The 21,194-nt window shown below is 43.1% G+C and overlaps 1 protein-coding gene across 1 annotated transcript in view; it reads right to left on the bottom strand.

Moving 5' to 3' along the window:
- The window catches only part of MAP3K5 (mitogen-activated protein kinase kinase kinase 5), a 107,463-nt gene extending 86,585 nt beyond the window's left edge, over positions 1 to 20,878 (bottom strand). The window contains exon 1 of the mRNA XM_082305798.1: positions 20,072 to 20,878. Coding sequence (XP_082161924.1) covers positions 20,072 to 20,483 — 412 coding nt within the window. The 5' untranslated portion in view covers positions 20,484 to 20,878. The remainder of the gene's footprint in view (positions 1 to 20,071) is intronic.
- Positions 20,879 to 21,194: the final 316 nt, after the last annotated feature.

Here is a 21,194-nt window from a genome sequence, read left to right as displayed (position 1 = left end):
ATACTGGGCACAACCTGGGGCATAACTGAAGGCAGAAAGTCAAACTGGCAAAGTATCCAGAAGAAAGGAACAAAACATGAGAGTGAGAAGAGATTTAAAGACACATGATTAAGGAGGAATGACTGAACACACTAGAGCTGTTTCATCTATGAGAAAGAAAAAATTATTGCTGGAGATGTCATATGATAACTCCTTACTGCATAAAAAGTTGCTGCCAAGCAGAAGACCAATTAAATTTCCCTGTGTTTGTGAACTGTAAAAGAACAATAGGACTAAATAAAAATTTACTTTAAATTAAAACATAGAATAACATTGTAGGGTTTTGGGTTGTTTGGGGTTTTTGTTTGTTTGTTTGTTTTTTGTGTGTGTGTGTGTGTTTTGTTTTTTTTTTTAAACATCTCTTCAAATACATTTGCTTCCAAAGTAAAGGAGATTTGGAACAGATTTTGGGGAAAAACAGTTTATCTTTAAAGGAAACTGTGTCCCTGCAGGGTTTAGGGGAGGCAGAAGACTCCTTGCTACTGGAAACTTCCAATAACAGATTGGATTCCTCATGGTGGGGTGGGGGCATCAATACCTGATCCATCCCTGGAGTTCAAGGTGGATTAGAGACTCCATGGACTCCCTGCCAACCCTACATTCTTCTATGATTTGCATTGCCCTTTTTGTATATGCAAACCACACTATTCTCATTTAAAAAAAAACATACTGCACTGCTGCTTCTGACTTAACATGATTAGGACGCTAACTCTGTTGGTTTTCTTCATGTTTGAAATACATTCATAACAATTTAATGATACTTAAATCAAGTAAAATAGGAATGCTTTTATGCTAATATCTACATGGCAGGTATTCCAAACAGCCTGTGTACACAGGTCTGATCTAGTACATTTTGATTATATATTAGAGGAGCTTTTATGAAATATAGACACTAATATTTACAATAAAGCAACAGACAACAAACACCTCCAGCAGACTGAGACCTCATTTTATTTACTCTTTACAAGAAAATGCTCTTATCTGGATTGGATGGATGAAAATGGATAGAGAGCTTCCCTTTCAAATTTCTGTGAAATGAAAAGACAAAATGGAAAATTTGCTCAGACCATGCTCAACCGCACTGTAATTTGTTTCAGCACAGAAAGCAAATTGCACAAAACAAGATGTCCCATGGAAAGCGCTCCTTTCACTCCAGCATGTTCTAGATGTCTCTGATGTACTTTCCGTGTTTTTGCACAATTTAAGGGTTGCATAATACCCCCCCACACACATCCCAACCAAAAGAAGTTCCTAGAGGAACCTTCTACAAAACCTTCCTCATGTGCCTGAGTTACAGGGCAGTTACGCTCTAGGAGGTGTAATGAAGGATGTTGCTTTCACAAGTACTCCATACTAACCAAACTTTCTTCTGCTTAAGTCAAAGGTAGTTACTGAAGGGCAAAGGCATTAAGTTACGATAAGAACTTTTAAAAACAAACCACCCCCTTCCCACTGGCAGAAAATTGTCCCAGGGAAAAACATCCAGAGATTTATTGCCCTTCAAAGAGCCATGATTAGTTTGTATCCTTTACTAACAACAGCTGCATCAACAGAAATCCTTTTTCACTGCTTTTATCCACCTCCAACATACCTACAGGCACCACTTTAACCACAAAGAGAAAAAACGTAGTTGTCAGAAACTGGACTGTGAAAGGCGTGTGCTAAAGTACGCCCAGGGATATCCCCACCATTACAGCACCCAGTTACCAAGAGGAAACCAAGCTAAGATGAGCTTCATTTCACCGGAACCCAGGTAGCCTCAAGTACCTACAAGGTCTCAGCACATCCTAGGGAGGTCCTCTCGGATACACCCATCATTGGATCCTAGTCCCCCTCCTCTTGATTCTGCTCTACAGGTCTCAATTCCAGGTTGCTGGAATTCATGCTTCAAAAAACATGAGCTTAAACACTGAACTCCCTGGCTTCACTTTGAAGGTGACCCACAAATTAAAGATGCAGAGCTACTGCCAGAGCAAAGCATTCTGACAGGAGAGCTCCCAGAGCTCCACTGTGACAAAGCTAAGGAGGCCATCCAGGTGGCCACGCAACAGTGCACAGAAAACACATCCCAAAGCCAACGTGGCACTACGCTTATGGACAGCCTTCCTGCTATTTCAGATACCAGACTGATGCCAGATCCTCACCTAACGTAAACCAGTGTGCTTCTGTGAATCAGGTTGTATTAGCTCATGATCTGCCCCCACCTGGCATTAAATAGGTCAGCCTCGTTCATCATCATCATTTGCATTTACTTCTGGAAAACATTTACAATTTCATTTGTCTAGCAAATTAGCTAGAAAATTTACATCATCTGTCAATGAACTGTGTCAGTTTGGTCTTGAGGGCAGCAGCATTAAGTCAGATCAAAAAGTCCATCTGGTCCAGCATCTTATCTCTACCACTGCCAGCAGCAGTTATTAGGGAAGAGAAAAGAAACAGGGCAACTGCAGAGCCACCTGGTACATCCTTAAAGCTCCTGGAAATTCAACTCCCTGAACAGCTCCTGAGTCATTTCACGTGTCCACCACGCATAATAGGTCTCAGCCAACCCATCCCTCATGAATTTTAGTCCTTTTGAAGACTATTTAACTACATCCTTGTATGGAAAAGTGCTTCCTTTAGCTTCTTCTAAAGTTGCTTGCAGGTAAGAGCTAGAAGGCCAAAACTTAAAAAATGAGTAATTGTTCCTTAATCATTCTTTCCTTCCCGTTCCTGACTTTAAATTATGTCACCTTTCCCTTTGTTTTCCTTCTGAAGAGACCGTATCTATTCAGTCTCCATCTGCATGGAAACAATTCCATGAATGCTTCTGATAATCCTTTTTTCCCTTATCTGTGTCTTCCACCAAGTTACAAATTCAGTTTTTGAAATGAGATGAGCAGAGATGCATGCAATAATAAAGATATGACACATCACAGATTTATACAGCAAGTGGCTTTTCTAGTTTTTCCTCTATTTCTTTCCTAGTAACTCCTGAGACTTTTAGTTATTACTCCCATGAGGTTTTCAGAAATTATTCATAATAGCTCTAACCTCTGTTAGGCATCCTAACAGATTAGAAAATAAGCATGCCCAGCAGCATTTAGTCCTTTTGTGTCTCTGTCTATTCATTTGCTTTTAAAATGGGTCTAGTGACTACATTGACCAATATTTCTCACAATAAACCCATATAAACACTAGTTTATCAATTGCTTCATTGCTCACAGGTTTCCAGGTAGCAGAGCATGTTCTTTCCCTACAGGCACAACAGTAAATTGACCATCTCTAGCACGTGAATTTATTACGATTTATTGTCTACATGCAATGTCCTAAATATTGTTTAAATTAGAAAGAGGATTTCTAATTTTTCCTACTCATCTGCACCTTACAAAGCCTATTTATGTCCCATTTCAAACAAATCCTTGAAAAACAGAAAGATATACCAGTCTCTGCTCCCATACCTCATGTACCTTATCCATTTCCAGCTCTTCTTTTTAAAGAGAAAAAATAAAAATTAAAACAAAACAAAAAAAGAAACCACCACCACTTTCTTTCATCAACAAAAGTAAGCTACAGAATTACAGTTAAATTGCTCTTTCCACTCAACACTAGTACTAAGGCTTCACAAGTCAAACATGATTTGAAAGCAGGTAGGACAATGCTCCCAGGGTTTAGTCAGACCTTAATGATCCGTAAGTCATAAGCATGAGTTTTGCATGCAGCCCTCCTTGCAATTTAGCAGGGAAAAATCTGAATCCTTTGTACCACCTGCAGCACTCAGCCATACAAATTAATTTACTTCAGTCAACATGGGGAAAGTGCAGAGTAAACACTGTAGACCTGATTAAACTTAATTTGAAAGATCCCCTGGGCTCCACCAAAAACACAGCATAAAAGTATCTGCTTCACACAGAAAATAAATTCTCAAATTTAAAGATGAGACTATCATTTGGAATATTCAGAAATTAAAAAACCAACCCTCCATATGTCACTAACGTGGCATATGGCACTATTACTTACTTCTATCGCAACAATTCACAAAAGACGTAGCCGGAATCAGTATCCCACTTTACAAAGCGCTCCACAGTGTGAACTTAAGTAATCTTGCCCTGTGACACAAAAGCCTTGAATCCTTTTAAAAATTTAAAGGGCCTTGTTAGAAGCTAACAAGGACGAGGAGCTGATCGTCAGCAGAAAGAAGCAAAGTTGCAGCCTTGTGTACAGTTGCAGACGTACAAGTTTGATTACAGTGCAAGCATCATTGCTAGCTACAAGAAAGCTTGGAATGGCTGTCCTTTTGTAAACCTCATCTCTCACCAGTTCCCAAGGACAATAATTACAAAAGTTTTTGATAAAATAAAGTGTAGCCCTCATCTAGGGAAAACTGGAAAACCTGAAATTTTGAGAACATTAGGCTTACAAAATTTAAATTAATTTAGGAGACATACTCAAAGCTGAAGTACACTAGTTTTTCCTGCAAGTTGTGATTCTGATCCAGCTTCTTAATTTAGGCACACAGTGCACGATCACTGGATGTTTGGAACTGGTGGCATAGCAGCTTTATTAGAACCAGAACATCTTTAAGTTCACACAGACACAGATTCATCCAGGCTGCTTTATTCAGCTTAAGCTCATCTCCCTTTTACACAGATCAAGTTTGAAATTAATTTCAGAATTTGAGATATGACTCTCTGCTTTAGCCAATCGCTGCACAGATCCACAGATCAAATAGCTACCCGTCACATTTCAAGCCTGGCAGGGTAAGAGTGAAAGTATCAGTAAAGGGGAGAGGAGGAGATACGTGCCTTATTCTTGTTGAGGAGGGCAAAACTTTACAGAAGTTGCTCTACCAAAGTAACCGCCTGTGTGCATGTAAGAACTTACTTAGTATTTAAGTTCCTGGATTTTCACACTCCAATTTCCTGAGAAGCAACTATTAATTTGCAAACCAATACAGAAAATATTACGTACCTAAACTTACTACTGCTTACACCACCACACCACCTGCCGCTAAGGCAGCGCCGACTGCCCAGCCTCACAAGTAACTGCACTACTGCATCCCACAACAGAAAACGGATGTGACTCACCCGACTTAAATTCTTAAGGCTTGACATGATGGCTGCTAATTGCTGCAAAACGAGATTAAACAGGTCTGATAAGCAAGTCCGCATTTGGCTTTGTCAATGGCAACTGCAGGTGGCCTGCGATAGCTATGATTTCATTCTCATTCAGTTCAGTTCTACAGCAAAAAGAATGGCCTCGACTTACTGTTGCTTGTCACTCTCTATGAATACACGAATGCTCAAACTTTACTCCCAAAGGCAAACCATCTTTGCATGTGATTCCAGTACCAAAAGCTGCTTTTATTTTGCTACAGCACTGATTTAGAATTACTGCAGTAGAACCTAATATCCAACCACTGTGTAAGAGTTTTTAAAACTTTTCTTCTGATTTGATGTTAAGGATCATTGATGTCCTTGTCTTCTTAACAGAAATGACTCATATTTAAGTCACCAATGATCGCAGCAGCAGCACATCTGATCTAGCCAGCAGCTCACAAACTCAGGAAACCTGAGTTCTCTCCTCAGCTCTAGCTACAGTCTACTGCCAAACCTCAGGCAAGTCGCTTTACTCTCTATCCTGGTTTCGCTACCCTTAAAATTATGAGCTTGCTATTTGTTCCCTCTATAAAGTGCTTTAGGATCTATAGATGAAATCCACAAGTAGATGTATTACAAACGGGAACGGCCAGCATCATAGCTGGTAGAAGCAACTTGAAGATAAAACACTTGGAGCACTGTAAGTGTTGAATTTGATTCTGAAGTATTTATATAGCCATTCACTGAGCTAGCACAGTGCCAAACTCCATCTTTAGAAAAAAAAAATTATTGTTCAGTAGCAGTTTTTGAAACAGAACTAGCACCATAGCTACAAATGAGGTTATACATTTTAAGTGTCTTGCACAGCATCATGTTTTTGAGTAAGAACGAGGACCAAAAGAACAGGCACACAGTCAAACATTTTATTTGAGAAAATAGACTACAAACTAATCCATCACCTAGATTTCTTGAATCACAGCAGATAGCAAAAACTCACACTAGCTAGCCCGCAACTGACCCAAGGAAATTATACTAGAAGAGGCTTATGAATTCATCAATTCCAACTGGCTAAATCAGGGGTTCAAGAGAAAGTTTGATGACTGGCATAGGTTAGTAGAGACAGAATGGTAGGAATGACCATTTGCATAGTTAACAGATGATTTATTTAATCTTATATTTCTGTTCCTTCTGTATTCTAGGTATGGGTAAAAATGTTTTCATTCCAAATAATTTCTGGAATTCAATTAGTATTCCAAGTGGCCTGGTACCAATTAACTAAAATAAATCAGTATGCAAGATCAAACTGCAAGATTCAACATAGGCTTCAAGCTCCATTCAAGCTGAAGTGATGAAATGGTAAGATAACAGTCATTTACGCTAAAAATAGAATTCTTTTTTCCTGCAACAATTACTGATGTGAATAGGAAAGCTACACAGATGCAAATCTTTGAATAATTGCCAGCGAAATAGATATTCAGCTTTACACAAACTAAATAAGCAACACAGCTGGTAAGAAATGCATCTCTTTTCATTTGTACAGTATTAACATTTAAATTCTCATGTTTCAGCCTCTTCTTCAACTTCTGAAGAGGAGAAAGAGAATTATTTAGAATTAAGAAACATTTGAGACACTGAAAAAAAAAAAGTTACAACAGCCACCACCTACTCACCCATTCATTTTGAGCAGAGTAACCACTCTTTCACTTTGAGAAGTACTGAGATTTGTCCAAAAATACCTAGATACAAAGGCCAGCACATTAAACCATGAAACTTATTTTGCCAGCATTGAACAAATAATTTACAATAGCATGAGTCCAAATTAAGCTCCTGAAACTTCATTTGTTTCTGAAGGCTTTTCAGTATAACTGCAGTAATGAAGAGTGGTTATATTATGATGAAATTAATTACTGGAAATATTATATCTTTTATCAAAACAGGAACTGAGAGGTGCTCTCTCAGCTATGCCTTACAGTTGGATTGAAAGTCCAAATGTACTGAAATGGAAAATACACTTTTTACATCATATTCAGTCACGACTTTTTGCACGTTACCTGCAGGTACAAAGAAACTGATGATCCATGCTGGAAAAGATGCATAAATGCTGTACTTGCAATCTAGTTCTATAAGGTGTGTTTTGGAAGGATTCCTTTTCAACAGACAGCACGTATTAGCAGATTATTTGCTTGATGACTGTTGAGGCCTAAGACCTGCAATAGCTGCCCACTGCCCTTCATTCAGTTTAAGGGCTCCAAGAAAGCCTGTGAATTTGGAAGCTAAGATAGCTGCTGGAATTGTGCATTCACAGATGCAATATCTTTAACCCACCTCCCTGAATAGACATGGCACTGCAACTCTGCACATCCTCAGCTGTCAATGCAAGCTTCAAAACTCTTCAAGAACCTTGAACAACAAGCACACTTGTTACACCTAAACTAGGAAACTAGTAAAGCGACGCTGATTGATTAAACATGCCCCAGACCCCACTTCTGCATGAGGACCAAGTGGCCTGGAATGGCTTACATCCATCTTAAATTCTCCTAGCCTCGGGTTGCTGCCTTCAGACTGGCCACTGGGAATGTCACTGAGACTGTACTAGCTGGCCCAGGCCAAAAGCATGCCAGAAGTGATAACCACTTAACAGCACGGCAACCAAACTCTCGTATCCATGAATGCTCTCATTTGCTAGCAGAGATGCGGTCACAAATTTCAATTTGAGGGGCAGAATCTTTGAACTTTCAGCTGTTGAGATGTCCTGAAGTTTTTGTTCCAATCCAGAACAAAACCCAAACAATGTTTTCAAACCTTCTTGTAAACTGAAAGTTTCTGAAAAACATCAGGCTGAGAGCACAAACAGTTGGCCCAGCCAACGTGAAATATGCTCCTTAGCCACCCTTACCAAAAGAGGAAAGGATATGAGGCAACCCACGACGAGACAGGATCAAGAATAACATGAAACCACACCTTTAGGCAATCTCAACTCAGGTCGCTGCGGTCCTGCTTTTGGTCTGTCCGCTGGAACGCATGCTCAGCTCAGAGAACTGACTCAACAGAAAGCTAACCAGAAAGAAATAAAGGGCTGAGTTAGCAATCAGGTCAGCTCCCTGACCTACCTCATCACCTAACTCTCCGAAGGCCGAAAGCAGCACCAGGGAGAAGTATCTTAGTTCAGTTTTTCAACCACTTAAGCTGCCATGGGACTGCACCTCAAAGGGATACAATATACCCAACTCTTCCAGCAGTCCTACTTATTGAGAGTAAGTGCATACAAAAATGGATTTTATGATCTTCTTACTCTACTTAGCACTGCAGCTAGAGGGAGGCAGCAGTATACTCTCAGGAGGAGGAGAATTCTCTTTTCTGATATCAATATGCATATTGCAGTAACTGTCACCTTACTTGTACTTATTTATTTATCAGCATTAAAGATTACTTGAAAATATGCCATGTCAACTAGGCCTTTTAGTGTTGGAAGTCTGAGACAGTTCTACTCCAAAAGTACAGCTAGAAATTGCTATGGCAGTAGCTCTAGATCAATGGCTGCAATTCATAATGGATAAGGAATAAATAATTTCTTATGAACTGGATGAAATCCTGAAGACAGGCACCTGCCAGTTTGCAACCAGCCACACCATAAACTGAAATCCACTCAAGGCTTGGGAAGTCTGCCTACCAGGAAATTTTTCCACTGGAGCTACTATTAAAGTACTTGAACAGAGAAGAAATTAGAGGCAAAATATCAGGTTGTCAACACACTGATCGTTCAAAGCAGAGACACTTCTGGGACACTGCAGAAAAATAACCAAAATGCAAGCAGTTAAGCAACAAAAGGGACTGGAAGTTTTCCAGTTACACACCCATCTGGCAGGGTTTGCTACAGAAACTCTTGCCTTAGATTAGTCCATTTTCCTAGCACTTTTATTGCATTTTGGCCTTCTTGCATCAGCTGGAAAAGGGAGATCATGGGTTCTGGTAACAGGATTACTGGCAAGAATCCTTATTTTCTTGCTTCTTTTGTGGAACACTTTTAGAATGCATACTTTTAACACTTTCTCCATTTTCCTCAAAATTGTGAAATATGCCCAAGTGCGTTGAGGTATTTAAACCAAGTTAAAACCACTTCATACTTAATGACCTCCACAAACTTCTGTTGTTATTAAGCCTCAAAGAAATAAGTGCATCCGAGTAAAGCTTCAACACAAGTTCTTTGAGTGGGAGCTAAATCCAGCCCACGAGACACTTGAAAACTCATCTGCAGGCAGAGTTCTGCCATACACCCCGAGACTGGTCCAGCAAAAAGCTGCTAGCACAGCTGGGCTGGGCGGCCTCCTGCAGCCTCAGCCCTGGACAGTGCTGCCCATACAGGGTCTAGGAGAAGGCTTGTCCAGAATGCAGCGTACACCACCCATCCCCAGCTCTAGCCCACGCCAGAGGCCTTCCTCCCTCATGCTGAGAGGCTGAAGAAGTGCTTTCTCTCCAGCTACAGACCTGGACTCAGCAATGCCAGGTGAAGTTCAGACTTCACCCCCGGAGATGGCCGCCTATGGCTGTAGTAAGTCAGGGCACCCACGTGCTGCCTTTTGTCTGTGAGAGCAAGTAGAAGAGGAAAAAAACAGTCCTCTGCTCGCTCTGATCTAGGGGTAGGAAAAAACATAATCCCTCAAGAACAGACCAGAAGCAAGCACTGCTGCAAGATCCCAGCGCTTCCTCAGAGATAACAGCATTGCCCACATCAGCCTGCTCTCACAAGGATAACGCCTTTTCTCCCCTCCTTCCTTTAGAGCTGCAGCACTAGGGAACACGCTCTTTCCCCTTTCTACCGGCACCCTTTCAAAAAAAATAATAAATCCTGCTTTGTAAAGCAATGCTATAACCATACAGGATATTTTGGAAGTGCCACTTTTTTTCTTGTTTGCCCTGCAATCTCTCCTATGCTTCATATGTGCAATACTCACTATACCTAGAGCTGTTACTGCTGGCTGATGAATCAGGAGAACTCCCAAATTCAATGACAGCCCCGAAAGACATAAAAGGAATAAAACACTCCAGCAGAAATAAAATGAAACTAGAACCAACAAGATTTTGAGTTACACAGTCTCAAAATAAAAAAAAAAATAAACAAATCTTCAAGAAGTTCTATTCCTCTCCTAATTAACTCATAAAAAACAGTTGTGGAAGGCAGAGTTGCATGGGCTTCACAGTCTTGAAATACACATAATATACAAATAATGAATGAATTAATCAGGGAAGTTTACCTCCTGAAATAAGTTTCAGGATCATAGGCAAAGAAAATAGTTTCTGCACAGCAGTTTGCGTGATTTTCAAGGTCACTGAAAACCCTCGTAAGAGACTATATGTTAAAGGACTCCAAGTGTCCATATGAAGTATATTTATTATTATATGAAGTACCAGTGGAGTTCAGCTCTGCAGAAAACAAAAACTGAAACTGACCTCAAGGAAACAGAGAGCATAAATAAACAGGACTTCAGTTTATTTACACAGGTGACAACCACTTCTTTTCTAGTGAAAGTGAGGAGGACAGCATCACTGAGCCTTTTGCAATTGCACCTGGCCCAGGAATGGTGACGGTGTTCGGAACTGACCAAATTCCGCTCCCAAGGAGACCTGGAAGGATTCACAGTTCTTCACGCCAACCGCCTGGCAAAAACTTCTGATTTCCAACTGTGATCTGGAAGACAAGGTTATGGTCAGGAGGCAAATAGCTTCTGCCTTCCTCCACAGATGCCACACGTCACTTTCACTGATGGCACGAGCTGCAAGGAGCGAGTGAAGACAGGGTGCGGCACACAACCAGAAACCTGGCTTTCACCAGCGTGCCATGTTATTGCCAGCACGTGGAAGCAGAACCAGTGGTCAGCACACATACATTCAGATTAAAGTCAATCCGTTTTCGTATGAATCACCCATAAGGTTCCTGGAGAAAGGCTGAGAAACCTTACCTTAGCTACTGCATTGAAAGGCAGTAATAAACCAATAAAACATGAAATCATGGCATACATCTAGCATGTTTCCCCTCAGAGATATTTTTCTAGAGGGAAAAAACAGTAGTGTCATGCTTTTAAAAGCATGTGTAGCTGTAAAAATCATATTGAACGTGGAGCAGCAGAAGCAGGAGCTTTTAATCTTATGGGTGTGCCTCTACACTGGAGTTAAATGAAGCACTTTGCTACTGTCAACATAACCGGCTAAATTTATCCCGAGCACGAGGGCCCCACTTCAGAACCATAAATGAGTTCCTGCAGTGGTACAAGTGTTCCTTGCTCCTTGGTACATCGCCGAGTCTTCCTTGTTCACACCCAGAGCTTTCTGTGCTACGGCCGGACGACTGACCTGAGCACTCTTGCCCACTGCAGAAGACACTTCTGTTGGAAGCACATAAGTCCATGGGAAGGTGCTGGAGGACTTTCAACTTTTCATAATTATTTAACCTGCATCTTCACACTTCACAGGGTGTAGGTTTCAGTCTATAGTCCCCAGTAAGCCAGACAGACTGTACTGAAAGCAGCGTTATACCTGTATCAGACAGGTATCGTGTAAAGGGGAAGAAGATCAGATAAAGCTCTCTGCAAGAGCTGTGGAAAACCTTCTGTGAGGACATCACTGAAAAGCTGCCTTCACAACTGAAAGCACCGGCTGCTTACTCACCCAGATTGTACTCTCTGCAAGAGACATCCACTGATGCCATCAGCAAGCAAGTCCCAGAGCAACTCATTTACTTTATTACAGTAAGGGAGAAACGCAGAGCCAAATTTTTATACGGGTATCTAGTTCCTACATGAAAACGTCCATTTCTTGTGGGATTTGAAAGAGTGCTGATTCCCACTGACTTCAAATGAGTCAGTCTGTGTGAAACCTTTAAGCCCCATGCTGCATCTAAACTCATCCCAGAGGTTATGAATAAAGGCACACATGACTTAGAAGAGAATTCAACTCTGGCATGCTGTTGTTAGTAGTTGATCAGCAGCTCTTCATAACCGAAAGAAGGATTATATCTGCTCCAGTCAAGGAATAAATTTGGTCTCAGAGGAAAAAAAGTAATATACACTAAAAAGAAGCATCCTGTGCTTGCATGTCAAGCTTAGCCTGAGGTTCATTTTCTCTTGGAATACAAACAATTACAAACTTCTTACAGAAATCTACCCATCAGCGATTACCAGAAAATTCCCCAGTTGTCAAAACAGATTCTGCTATCATCTGTCACACACACGTTCTGCTCTGCAAGATGACTTCACTGACTGCTTCATATGTCTATCTCATTCTAACAAATGCTGTACTTCTGAGTGCGTCTGTATTGTTGAATATAAATCCCCAGAGAAGCCATACAAAAGAAGCGGTAGGAGACTACTGTGGACAGTGGATGTTCTGGGGCAATCTAAAGCAAGAAGCCTACAATGAAAGACAGGAATCCCAGCAATAACTTCCATTATATTAACCACAAACGTGCAAAATCCCTATCATTGTTGAGCCACTGAGTTTTTTTAGTTTCTTCGGGTGTAACTTACACATACAACTTGCAGGTTACCTATACATGCAAATACAGCAGTTCTAAACAGCGACTGTTCCAAAGGGCTTGGGAAAAAAAGGAGCAAGTTTTAAATGACCTGCACCACAGAATACGCATAAAACTCAGCTTTTCTCTCCTGAGAGACAACAGAAAAACGAACTGCCATAAAACTGAAACTTTCAATTGCCTAAATTGATTTTATTTAAGATCATAACAGATGGGAAAATTTACCGAGGATAATGGTGCTAAATGATGTATTAAGGCTTTCCTACTTTTCACTGGATCCTTTAGGCTTTAACACAATTTGTTTCATTCTGTTGTCACTTGCTACATTTACAGCTTTTTGTATTGTGCTTCTTTACTTTAGAAAGTGACTAAAAAGAGAAGTCAAATTCTTATCATGGCTGCGGTAAATTCAGGAGTCATTTCTGTATGACACATCCTGTTCAGAGCTACAGAAATGCAAACTACAGAACAATCAGTCACAGGCTTTCTTCTGCATTACTCTCAAAAAGCATTTATCTAGCTCCAGTCAGCTTTTTCTCCACTAGGGAATATACTTTCATGAAGTCTGCTCATGCAGATGCCTCACGATGAGTTTTACGTATTTACTGTATTTTAAGAGACCCTAATAATTTCATAACCTGCATTTCTCCCACCACTTCAAATACTATGCAGCACATAGGATTTGAAAACTACCTCTAACACCCTGATGCACTTAGCAGAGAAGGTAGCATGTCAAAAGCCTGTAACTTCTAATAAGCCAACAAAAGTCTGGATGTGGATTGTCTATGCAGGTGTCTCACTGATATCACTGGGAGATTTAGTAAGCAAGCACTGCAAGAGCATACCCTTAATATTATTTCTATTATAGAGATGGCTGGAAATTCACACTGGCATCAGGGCTTCCGTGCCCAGGGCACCCATGCCAGATGCTGTACAAGCCTCTCAGCTGGGGCAGAGGCCCCAGGAAGCTCTTGCTGCACAGGCCAGTGACTAAGTTTGAAAGAGAAGCCAGGTCTCACAGCCCACATACATCCACTCCATACATGCCCTCCATATATCTGCTGTGCTCCTCCTACTTCATACAGAAACAGATGGGATATTAGTGTTCCAGTCACCTATCGACAAGTAGCTTGATGGAAGTTATGCATACAGTACCAATACTGGAATCTGGTTTTAAAATTTACAGCTGGTCCAGCAATGGAAGCATTTGTGAATGTGTTGTTTCAAATCCCATACTTTCTTCATAAATTGAGAAGTTCTCCACTAGGACTAACTATGAACAGACAAAGGAAACTTTATATTAGGATTATGTTTGGGTTTTTTTTTCCAGACTCATCATCATCATTTTTGTCGTAGATGTAAATCACATTCAGGTGATTTAGAATGAAATAGTGTTTTATGTTGAAGATGTGCCATGCATTTGTTTTAGGTTTCTAATGCTGCCTTCTAATAGAGTCCAGAATCAATATCCAGAGTCAAAAGGAGCTTTATAATCCACCCCATTTAAATGTTACAATATACGCTACGCATTCAGACATGAAGATTCTGCACTCATAATACCTCACATCCCTGACATGTCTATCTTGAAAGTATAGCTATAATCATCAACTCTATTCTGCACACCATCTGCATTATTAAATTACTTGGCATTTCTTGCTCCAACTCATCACTTGCAACATAGTGCTGCTGAAATGCAAAGCTCTTTCAACATGAGTTCCACTGACATGGAAACTAGAGAAACTAGACTTCACCCCCCCCCCCCCCCACCCCGAGTAGTTGCTCTTGACTCTGAAACTGGGCAAGAATAATGCATCAGGATAATTTCTTCTGCTACATAACAAGAACTATTATTTGGAACAGGGATTCCCCAGTCATGCTGCTACAGAAACAGCAGTGGTGATTCAGCTGCTCCTGGGGGAATGGGGCGGGTGTCAAAAAAGTAAAGTAAGTGATGGATGCAAGTGCTGCATAATGACAGAAACCATGTGCGGCATTTCAAGTGTCCAACAAAACTGTTAGTGAAATGAAAAAAATAATAATCAGGAAGTACAGAGAAAAAGGTGGTGAAAAAAACCTTAATTGTTCTGAGAGACAATATGGAACAGAATAAAGCTTGCAGTTACTCTCTCTCTGGTAGTGGGTTTTTTTTTTTTTTTTGCTCCTACAAACAGTTAATATGGTAGGAAGCATGCCTTTTTTTTTTTTTAGCAGGGAAAACATTTACATCAACTGCTAGAATCAAGAACATCAGTTTTGATAAGAACATCACCTCTTTTGGCTTTAAGAGGAGAGCCTGCGTTAGTGTGTCACAATCACAGGACTTCCAGAAAATTTATATAAAGCCATAAATCACTTCAAAAAACAGTTTAGCATTATATAATTTAGCATATTTAGAGAAAAATGGGAAGAAACTGCAAGAATGCAGTTGAACCCTGGTACTGCTACCCTGCATTTCTGTGTGCCCGTAAATGTTTATAAATGCATAATCCGCAAACACTCTGTGAAGTCTGCAGAAACAATTTAGGTGTAGAACATCTTCCCAGCGAAGTTCACTTTCACACAAGTGCTTGTACTGGCTCTCTGAAGATTTAGTCATTTTGCATGCCAAGATTCTCCCCAAGCACATTGCACAATATGGTTCTAAGCCCAGTAAGCTGACACTGACAATTTCTAGCCCAAGCCTGCATGAATTCTAAAAGCAACGATGCTGAATTCTAGAAACAACGATAAGAGGCTGAACCCATTTTATTACCTGTTATTTGATGAACTCTATTTTAGTCAACCATTGCTGTTATGGGGAGTAGCCCCACACAACGATGTTAGTACAAAATAGTATCGTAAGGGCTATTGATTCATAAGACTTGAGCATAAGCAGCTGAGGAAAAGCAAATTCCCTAGTAAAACACAACATTAATGTTACAAGGAGAGATCTGTATGACAAGCACATCGGTCAAGCTGTTTAGCTTGAGAACCATCCTAAGACAAGTGACTGTACAGATTAGAGAACCCAGATTCTCCTCAGTCACCAACTGTGATCTTTCTTGTCTTCCATTGATCCCTCTGAGCTGGTACACAAAGGTCAGAATGCTTGATACTGTGCTTCTCACAAATTACCATTCTTCCAAAAAATTAATTTTACATCTTCGTAAGGTGAAGTTCCTCCCCAAGAGGATGCAAGGTACTCCAGAATAAGACAAATTTCCGATAAGGTTTCTCTGTAACTCCTTAAGGTGTATCTCCCCCAAAATATGAGATTACTGACCTCTTCAAGAAGAAAGAGCACAACTTTCACCTTTACAGTACTGTACTCTACAGGTCATTCCAAAACCCCTCTTTATCAGTTATCCTGGTTTTGACGTTTATAGATCACTTGCCTTGCTGGTCAACCAAACACTCACCCCCCTAACTTACCCTGCTCTTTAAAAATCAAAACAATTTAAAAGTAAATGCCAGATTACAAGTCAAAAGAGATATTTCGTTAATCGACAAAAATCTGCCTAATCCTAAAAGCCTCTGTGAAGAAATTAGCTTGATTTAGAGCACCTCCCTCCCATGAAGAGCTGACCCAGATTACCAATTCATGTCATTTTTTTCCCTTTTACGGTACTTTTACCTTTTTTCTTTTTCTAAAACACACTGTTCAGCTAGTCCTTGATGCACTTGTGTAATATAAAATGACTGTGTAAAGATCTACACAGAAAGCAAATCATCCTAATTTCAATTGCCTAAAAAGGATGGGAAAGAAAAAAAAATTAATGCTTACCTAAGCCAAACAAACTCTTAAGTACTTTATACTCACTTATGGCTCAGTTTTCAAAAGGAACTGAGCAATTAAAGAAGAAAAAAAAAAAAAAACAAACAACAGGATATGCAGATCTGGTCGTTATAATGTAGAGAAAATACCATTTAATTACAAGTATCAATGGTTATAGTAACTTTTAAAACACCATGACCATCTACTGCATTGTAGAACGGTTTCCCTGCTGTATTTTGGCATGTCTCTAATTGCCTGGGTCTTTAAACATTCCTGAACTGTTTAGAAATTAAGCCGAATTTGAGAGAGACCTGCAGTTCACCTACAGCAGGCTAATACAACTGGAGGGGAGATGGAAGGGGGCGAGGGAGAATAGAAAAGAAAAACACTAAGTATCCTCTTAATGAAGGGAAAAAAGCTTTTGAGACAGCTGATCAAATCCAGATACATCAAGTTTTACAAGAAATTGGACTAGATTTTTCTCTCCTCACCTTACTGTCTCTTTAAGTGGAGGAAAAATGTGGTAAATGTTGAAAAATCTATTTTTGTCAGACACTTTCCCAACAGTTTCTAGGGCTGACCAGACACTTGCTTCTCAAGAAGAAATTTTTTTTTTTTTTCCTGTAATGAAGCAGAATTTAAACCATGCAAGCAGAAATGCTAGAATAGGCTCATTCTTAATATTTGGTGCTTGAATAGTGCAATTATACATATCGGAGATCTACCCACTAATCATACGCATTGCTAATTATGTCTCAGCATTTAGGGACCATCAGTTGACTGAAGCTAGCAGAAGAAGATTATTAGTAGGCTAATCTACATTTAGAGCGGATGATGAGTATTTACATCTGAGATTACATTTTATTTAATAGTCCTTGAAGTTCTCTTTGAAGCAGTGAAAGGCATAAAATGAACCTACATCAGAGATCACCACGAGTTCAGACTATGCTGTACAAAGCGGAAACAAGATATTAAAAAGGAAAGGCTTGATGATGGACAGATATGTTATACTGTAGCTTTCTCCCCCCCAAATCACAGTTGATTTAGATGCATTACAAGAGTCGAGAATTTTATTGTTTTATTTCATTCAAACACAGTTACAAGCTTGATTTTCCAAACCTTCATGAAATCACATCACTCTTGTAACTTAGTTGGCCTTTACACTGCGCCTAGTAAGACCTAATACCTTGAATACGACCAATTAACCATTACTTAATTTGAAAGTACTTTTACTGCTAAATTCTTGACATTCAGTTATGCTGTACATATTCATGCACTATATTATTTAAATAATATAGTGTGCAGATATTCTTTATCAATGTTACTAATACAATCTTTGATCGCTGAAAGCACACAGCAAGAGAGAGGACAAGAAGGGGAATAGGGAAGGAGTTTAGGTCACCTACAAATGCTCACACACACACACTCTGTTAAAGCAGTTAAAAAAAAAAAATCAGTGCAATAGTTAGACCCTCCATGACCGTTTTTGTTTTGCTCCCCATCTGCATTCTTCAGCTTACACAGCTTCTACTCTTTAATGCTGTTCTGCTCCTAACCTGAGAGCCATTTTTTCACTAGCTTCAAGTTTCTGGAGAACAACTAGTTCTTAAATATATATATATAGAGAGAGAGAGTGTATAAAATGCAACAGGAATAAAGAAACAAGTATGAAAACTCACAGACCCTTCTAGACCTAAGTTCAACCTTAGAGCCAGCAGCACAACGTAGTTTTGGGATCGCAGCTGGTTTATGCACTGACTGAGCTGGCGAGTCAGAGTCCGTGAGGAGCAGACACAAACTTTTCCGTCCTGCTCTCTTCAGTCCAGGAGCTGGATGTTTCTCTCCTGGTTCTTTACATGTTTATGGGCTTTGCTACTAAAGCAGAATGTCAAAGTATTTTTCCTCTTTTGCAATACTTTGACTAAATTCCCACAGCCAAACAGTACTGAAAGAAAAGGTAATGTTTTCACATTTACAGTTTGCTCAAAAGCCATTGAAATAAGCAAATTACATTACATAAGTGTGCAGTTATGTAGCACTGTACGCCAGGCACCTATTGCCAGATTTAAAAGGGGCCCACTTCAAGTCAAGTTTCCCATTACAAGAAAAGCCTCCGTGAACTACTGAGACCCCGCCTATTGCACAGCCCAGAGTCTAAAAATTAACCAACGCAAGAGGCACAAAACCACGGATAATTCAACTCTGAGCCTCGCTACACAACAGCTTCTACCACAGGACCAAAAGAGACTCTCAGGTTTCACCTGTCCTGGAAAGAAGAGGTGTCAGGGCACTTGAAATCTGAAGTCCCTCTTATCTGTGCATGGAAAGCATAGGAACGAAGCTCTCTGGCCTTCCCATTTCCATCTGTGAGGACAGCTCCTCTGACTTCTGACATTACCCCTAACGACACAGCTCTGCAAGAGGCAGTAGGAACGAGCTGCGACGGCACGCTTCAGAATCGCCCACCTCGCTGAACTGAAAGCAGCAGTCCAGGGGGAAAAGCTTGCAGAGTTTCAAAGAGATGACATGTGTATGCATGTCCGTGCTGGAGAGCCTTTTGCGGAAACTGGCTACAATCCCACCAGTTTTTTTGGGGATTTCTGTGTGTGTTTTCATTTTTTTGGGTTTGGATTCCCCCACCCCCCGGAGAGGAAGAAACTACAATATCAGCCAAAACTTTTTAAATGCTCATTTTTTTGCCTGTATTTCACATATGCAAAAACCATGCCACACAATAAGCTGAAAATTGTAGGTCAGGGTAATATCCCACTTCTGATTTTTTTTTAAGGCAAAAAGACATCAATTCAGTACTATAATTTTAGTTGTATGAAGTCTTTACAAATCTAGTAAGCAGACTTTTTTATTCTATATTCATGCCATATATCTGTCAATAAAAGAAAAAAGATAGGGGAAGCTTTTGTTATTATTTTTAAAAATGGGGCCAGGTAAATCATAACACACAACCTCGGGTCACCACACCTGCACACGAAGGTGTCACAATTTCATCGCTGGGCAAGCTGGCAAACCGGGGTGAGAGGATGCAGCACGGGGCACTCGTGCCAACCACCCAGACGGGTGTGCTCCGCTCTTTGTTCAAGCCCATCCATTGCCGATTTTTTATGCAACCAATATCTGAAGCGCAAACTTCCAAGCACGAAGACGGAGAGCGTCCCAGAGACCGTGCCAGCACACAGACGCTGTTGAGCTACCCGGCTGGTGCCAAATTCACTTTCCAAAGCCCCCGGGGCCTCGCAGCTCCTGCCTGTTTTGGCCAGAGCCCGGCGTTAGCCAAAACCTGCATCCCTGCGCCCTGCTGGCAGGCCACAGCCGGGCCGTGTCCCATCCACAGGTGACGATCGCAAGCGGTGACAAGGGCCGGTTCACGGCGCGCTTGCTGACAGAGTTTCTTCTCCGCAAGACGCCAGCGGGGGGACAAAACAAGGGCCCTGACGCACTTTTGCCCCGCCGCGTCCCCCCGAAGGCCGTCCCCGAAGGCCGGGGGCAGCCCGGGGCTCGGCCCCCCGAGGGCGCCGCGGCCGGAGCCGACCCCGCGGCCGGGCAGGCCGGCGCCTGCTCCCGCCGCCCCGCGGTGAACCCGGGGCAGGGAGCTGACGGCGAGCCCGGGCCGAGCCGCTCCCGCGGCGGCGGCCAGCCCCGGCAGGTCGCGCTCACCTGCGTTGTAGAAGCGGTCCAGCACCGCCGTCTCGCCGAAGTCCAGCTTGCCGAAGTGCAGGGTCTCCAGCGCGGCCCCCACCGCCTCGCACGCCTCCCGCAGGCTCTGCAGGGCGCCGCTCTCCGCCGCCAGCAGCGGCCCCTGGCTCGCCTCGTTGATCACGTAGGTGACGGCGGTCCGCCGGCCGCCACCCTTGGCCCGCGCCGCGATGCCCGGGCCGCCGGCGGCAGCGGCGGCACCGTCCTCAGCCCAGAGGGCGCCGGGCGGCGGCGCGGCCAAGTCCGGCAGGAGGCTGCGGGCGCCGCCGTCGGCCCCTTGCGCCCGCCGGCCGAGCGCCTCCTCGCAGGGGGGGCCGCCGCCGGGAGGGCTGGGCACCGGCAAGCTGATGATCCCCTCGCTGCTGTCACTCATCCCGGCGGCGGAGGAGCAGCCGCCACCGCCGCCGCGGCGCGTCCCGGGCTCTGCTGCGCTGGCCGGGGTTAGGCGGATGCCATGCCGCGCCGCCCGCCCCGGAACGGTCCCGCCGAGCTGCTGGAGGGGAGAGGCGGCCGGGCTGCAGCGAGGGGCCCCCCCTCGGGCGCTAGCGAAGGCTGCCGGCGGCGGGGAGACGAGCACAGCCTCCCTCGGCGTCTGCCGCCGGCAGCATGGCGCGCCGCTCCCTTCTCCCCCGCACCTGCGGGGACTGCCCGGCGAGCCCGCCCCCGGCAGCCCGACCTCCTCCTCCGGCCGCCCCCGGGACCCCGCTCTTCCTCCGGCCGCTCCGCTTCCCCGAGCGAAATTACTCGGCCGCGGGCAGGAACCACTTGTGGGACCGCTCTCCGGCGCCCCCGCCTCGGCCCGGCGACAGCTGCGGAGCCGCGGCCTGAGGCGGCCCCAGCGCCGGGCGCCGCCCCCCGCCCCGCCTCCGCCCGCGAACACCCCCGCCCCGCGGCGCGGCCCGGCTCCGGCGCCCCCGCGGCTCCCGGCCGCTGCCAGCCGGGCTGCGGGGCTCCTCCGGCCGGCGGCGGCTGCCCGAGGGCTGCGCCTGGAAACTGGGGAAGCGCCCCGCGCTGCCGAGTAAATGCGCCGGTTTCTTGGGCTCACCCGGCGCTTGCCTGTCGAGAACAGCCCAGCGCTTGGGCA

The sequence above is a fragment of the Platalea leucorodia genome (genome assembly GCF_965183815.1).
Source record: "Platalea leucorodia genome assembly, chromosome: 3".
NCBI classification, from domain to species: Eukaryota; Metazoa; Chordata; class Aves; order Pelecaniformes; family Threskiornithidae; genus Platalea; species Platalea leucorodia.
The sequence above is the reverse complement of the archived record's forward strand: the minus strand, read 5'-3'. Positions and strand labels throughout refer to the sequence as shown.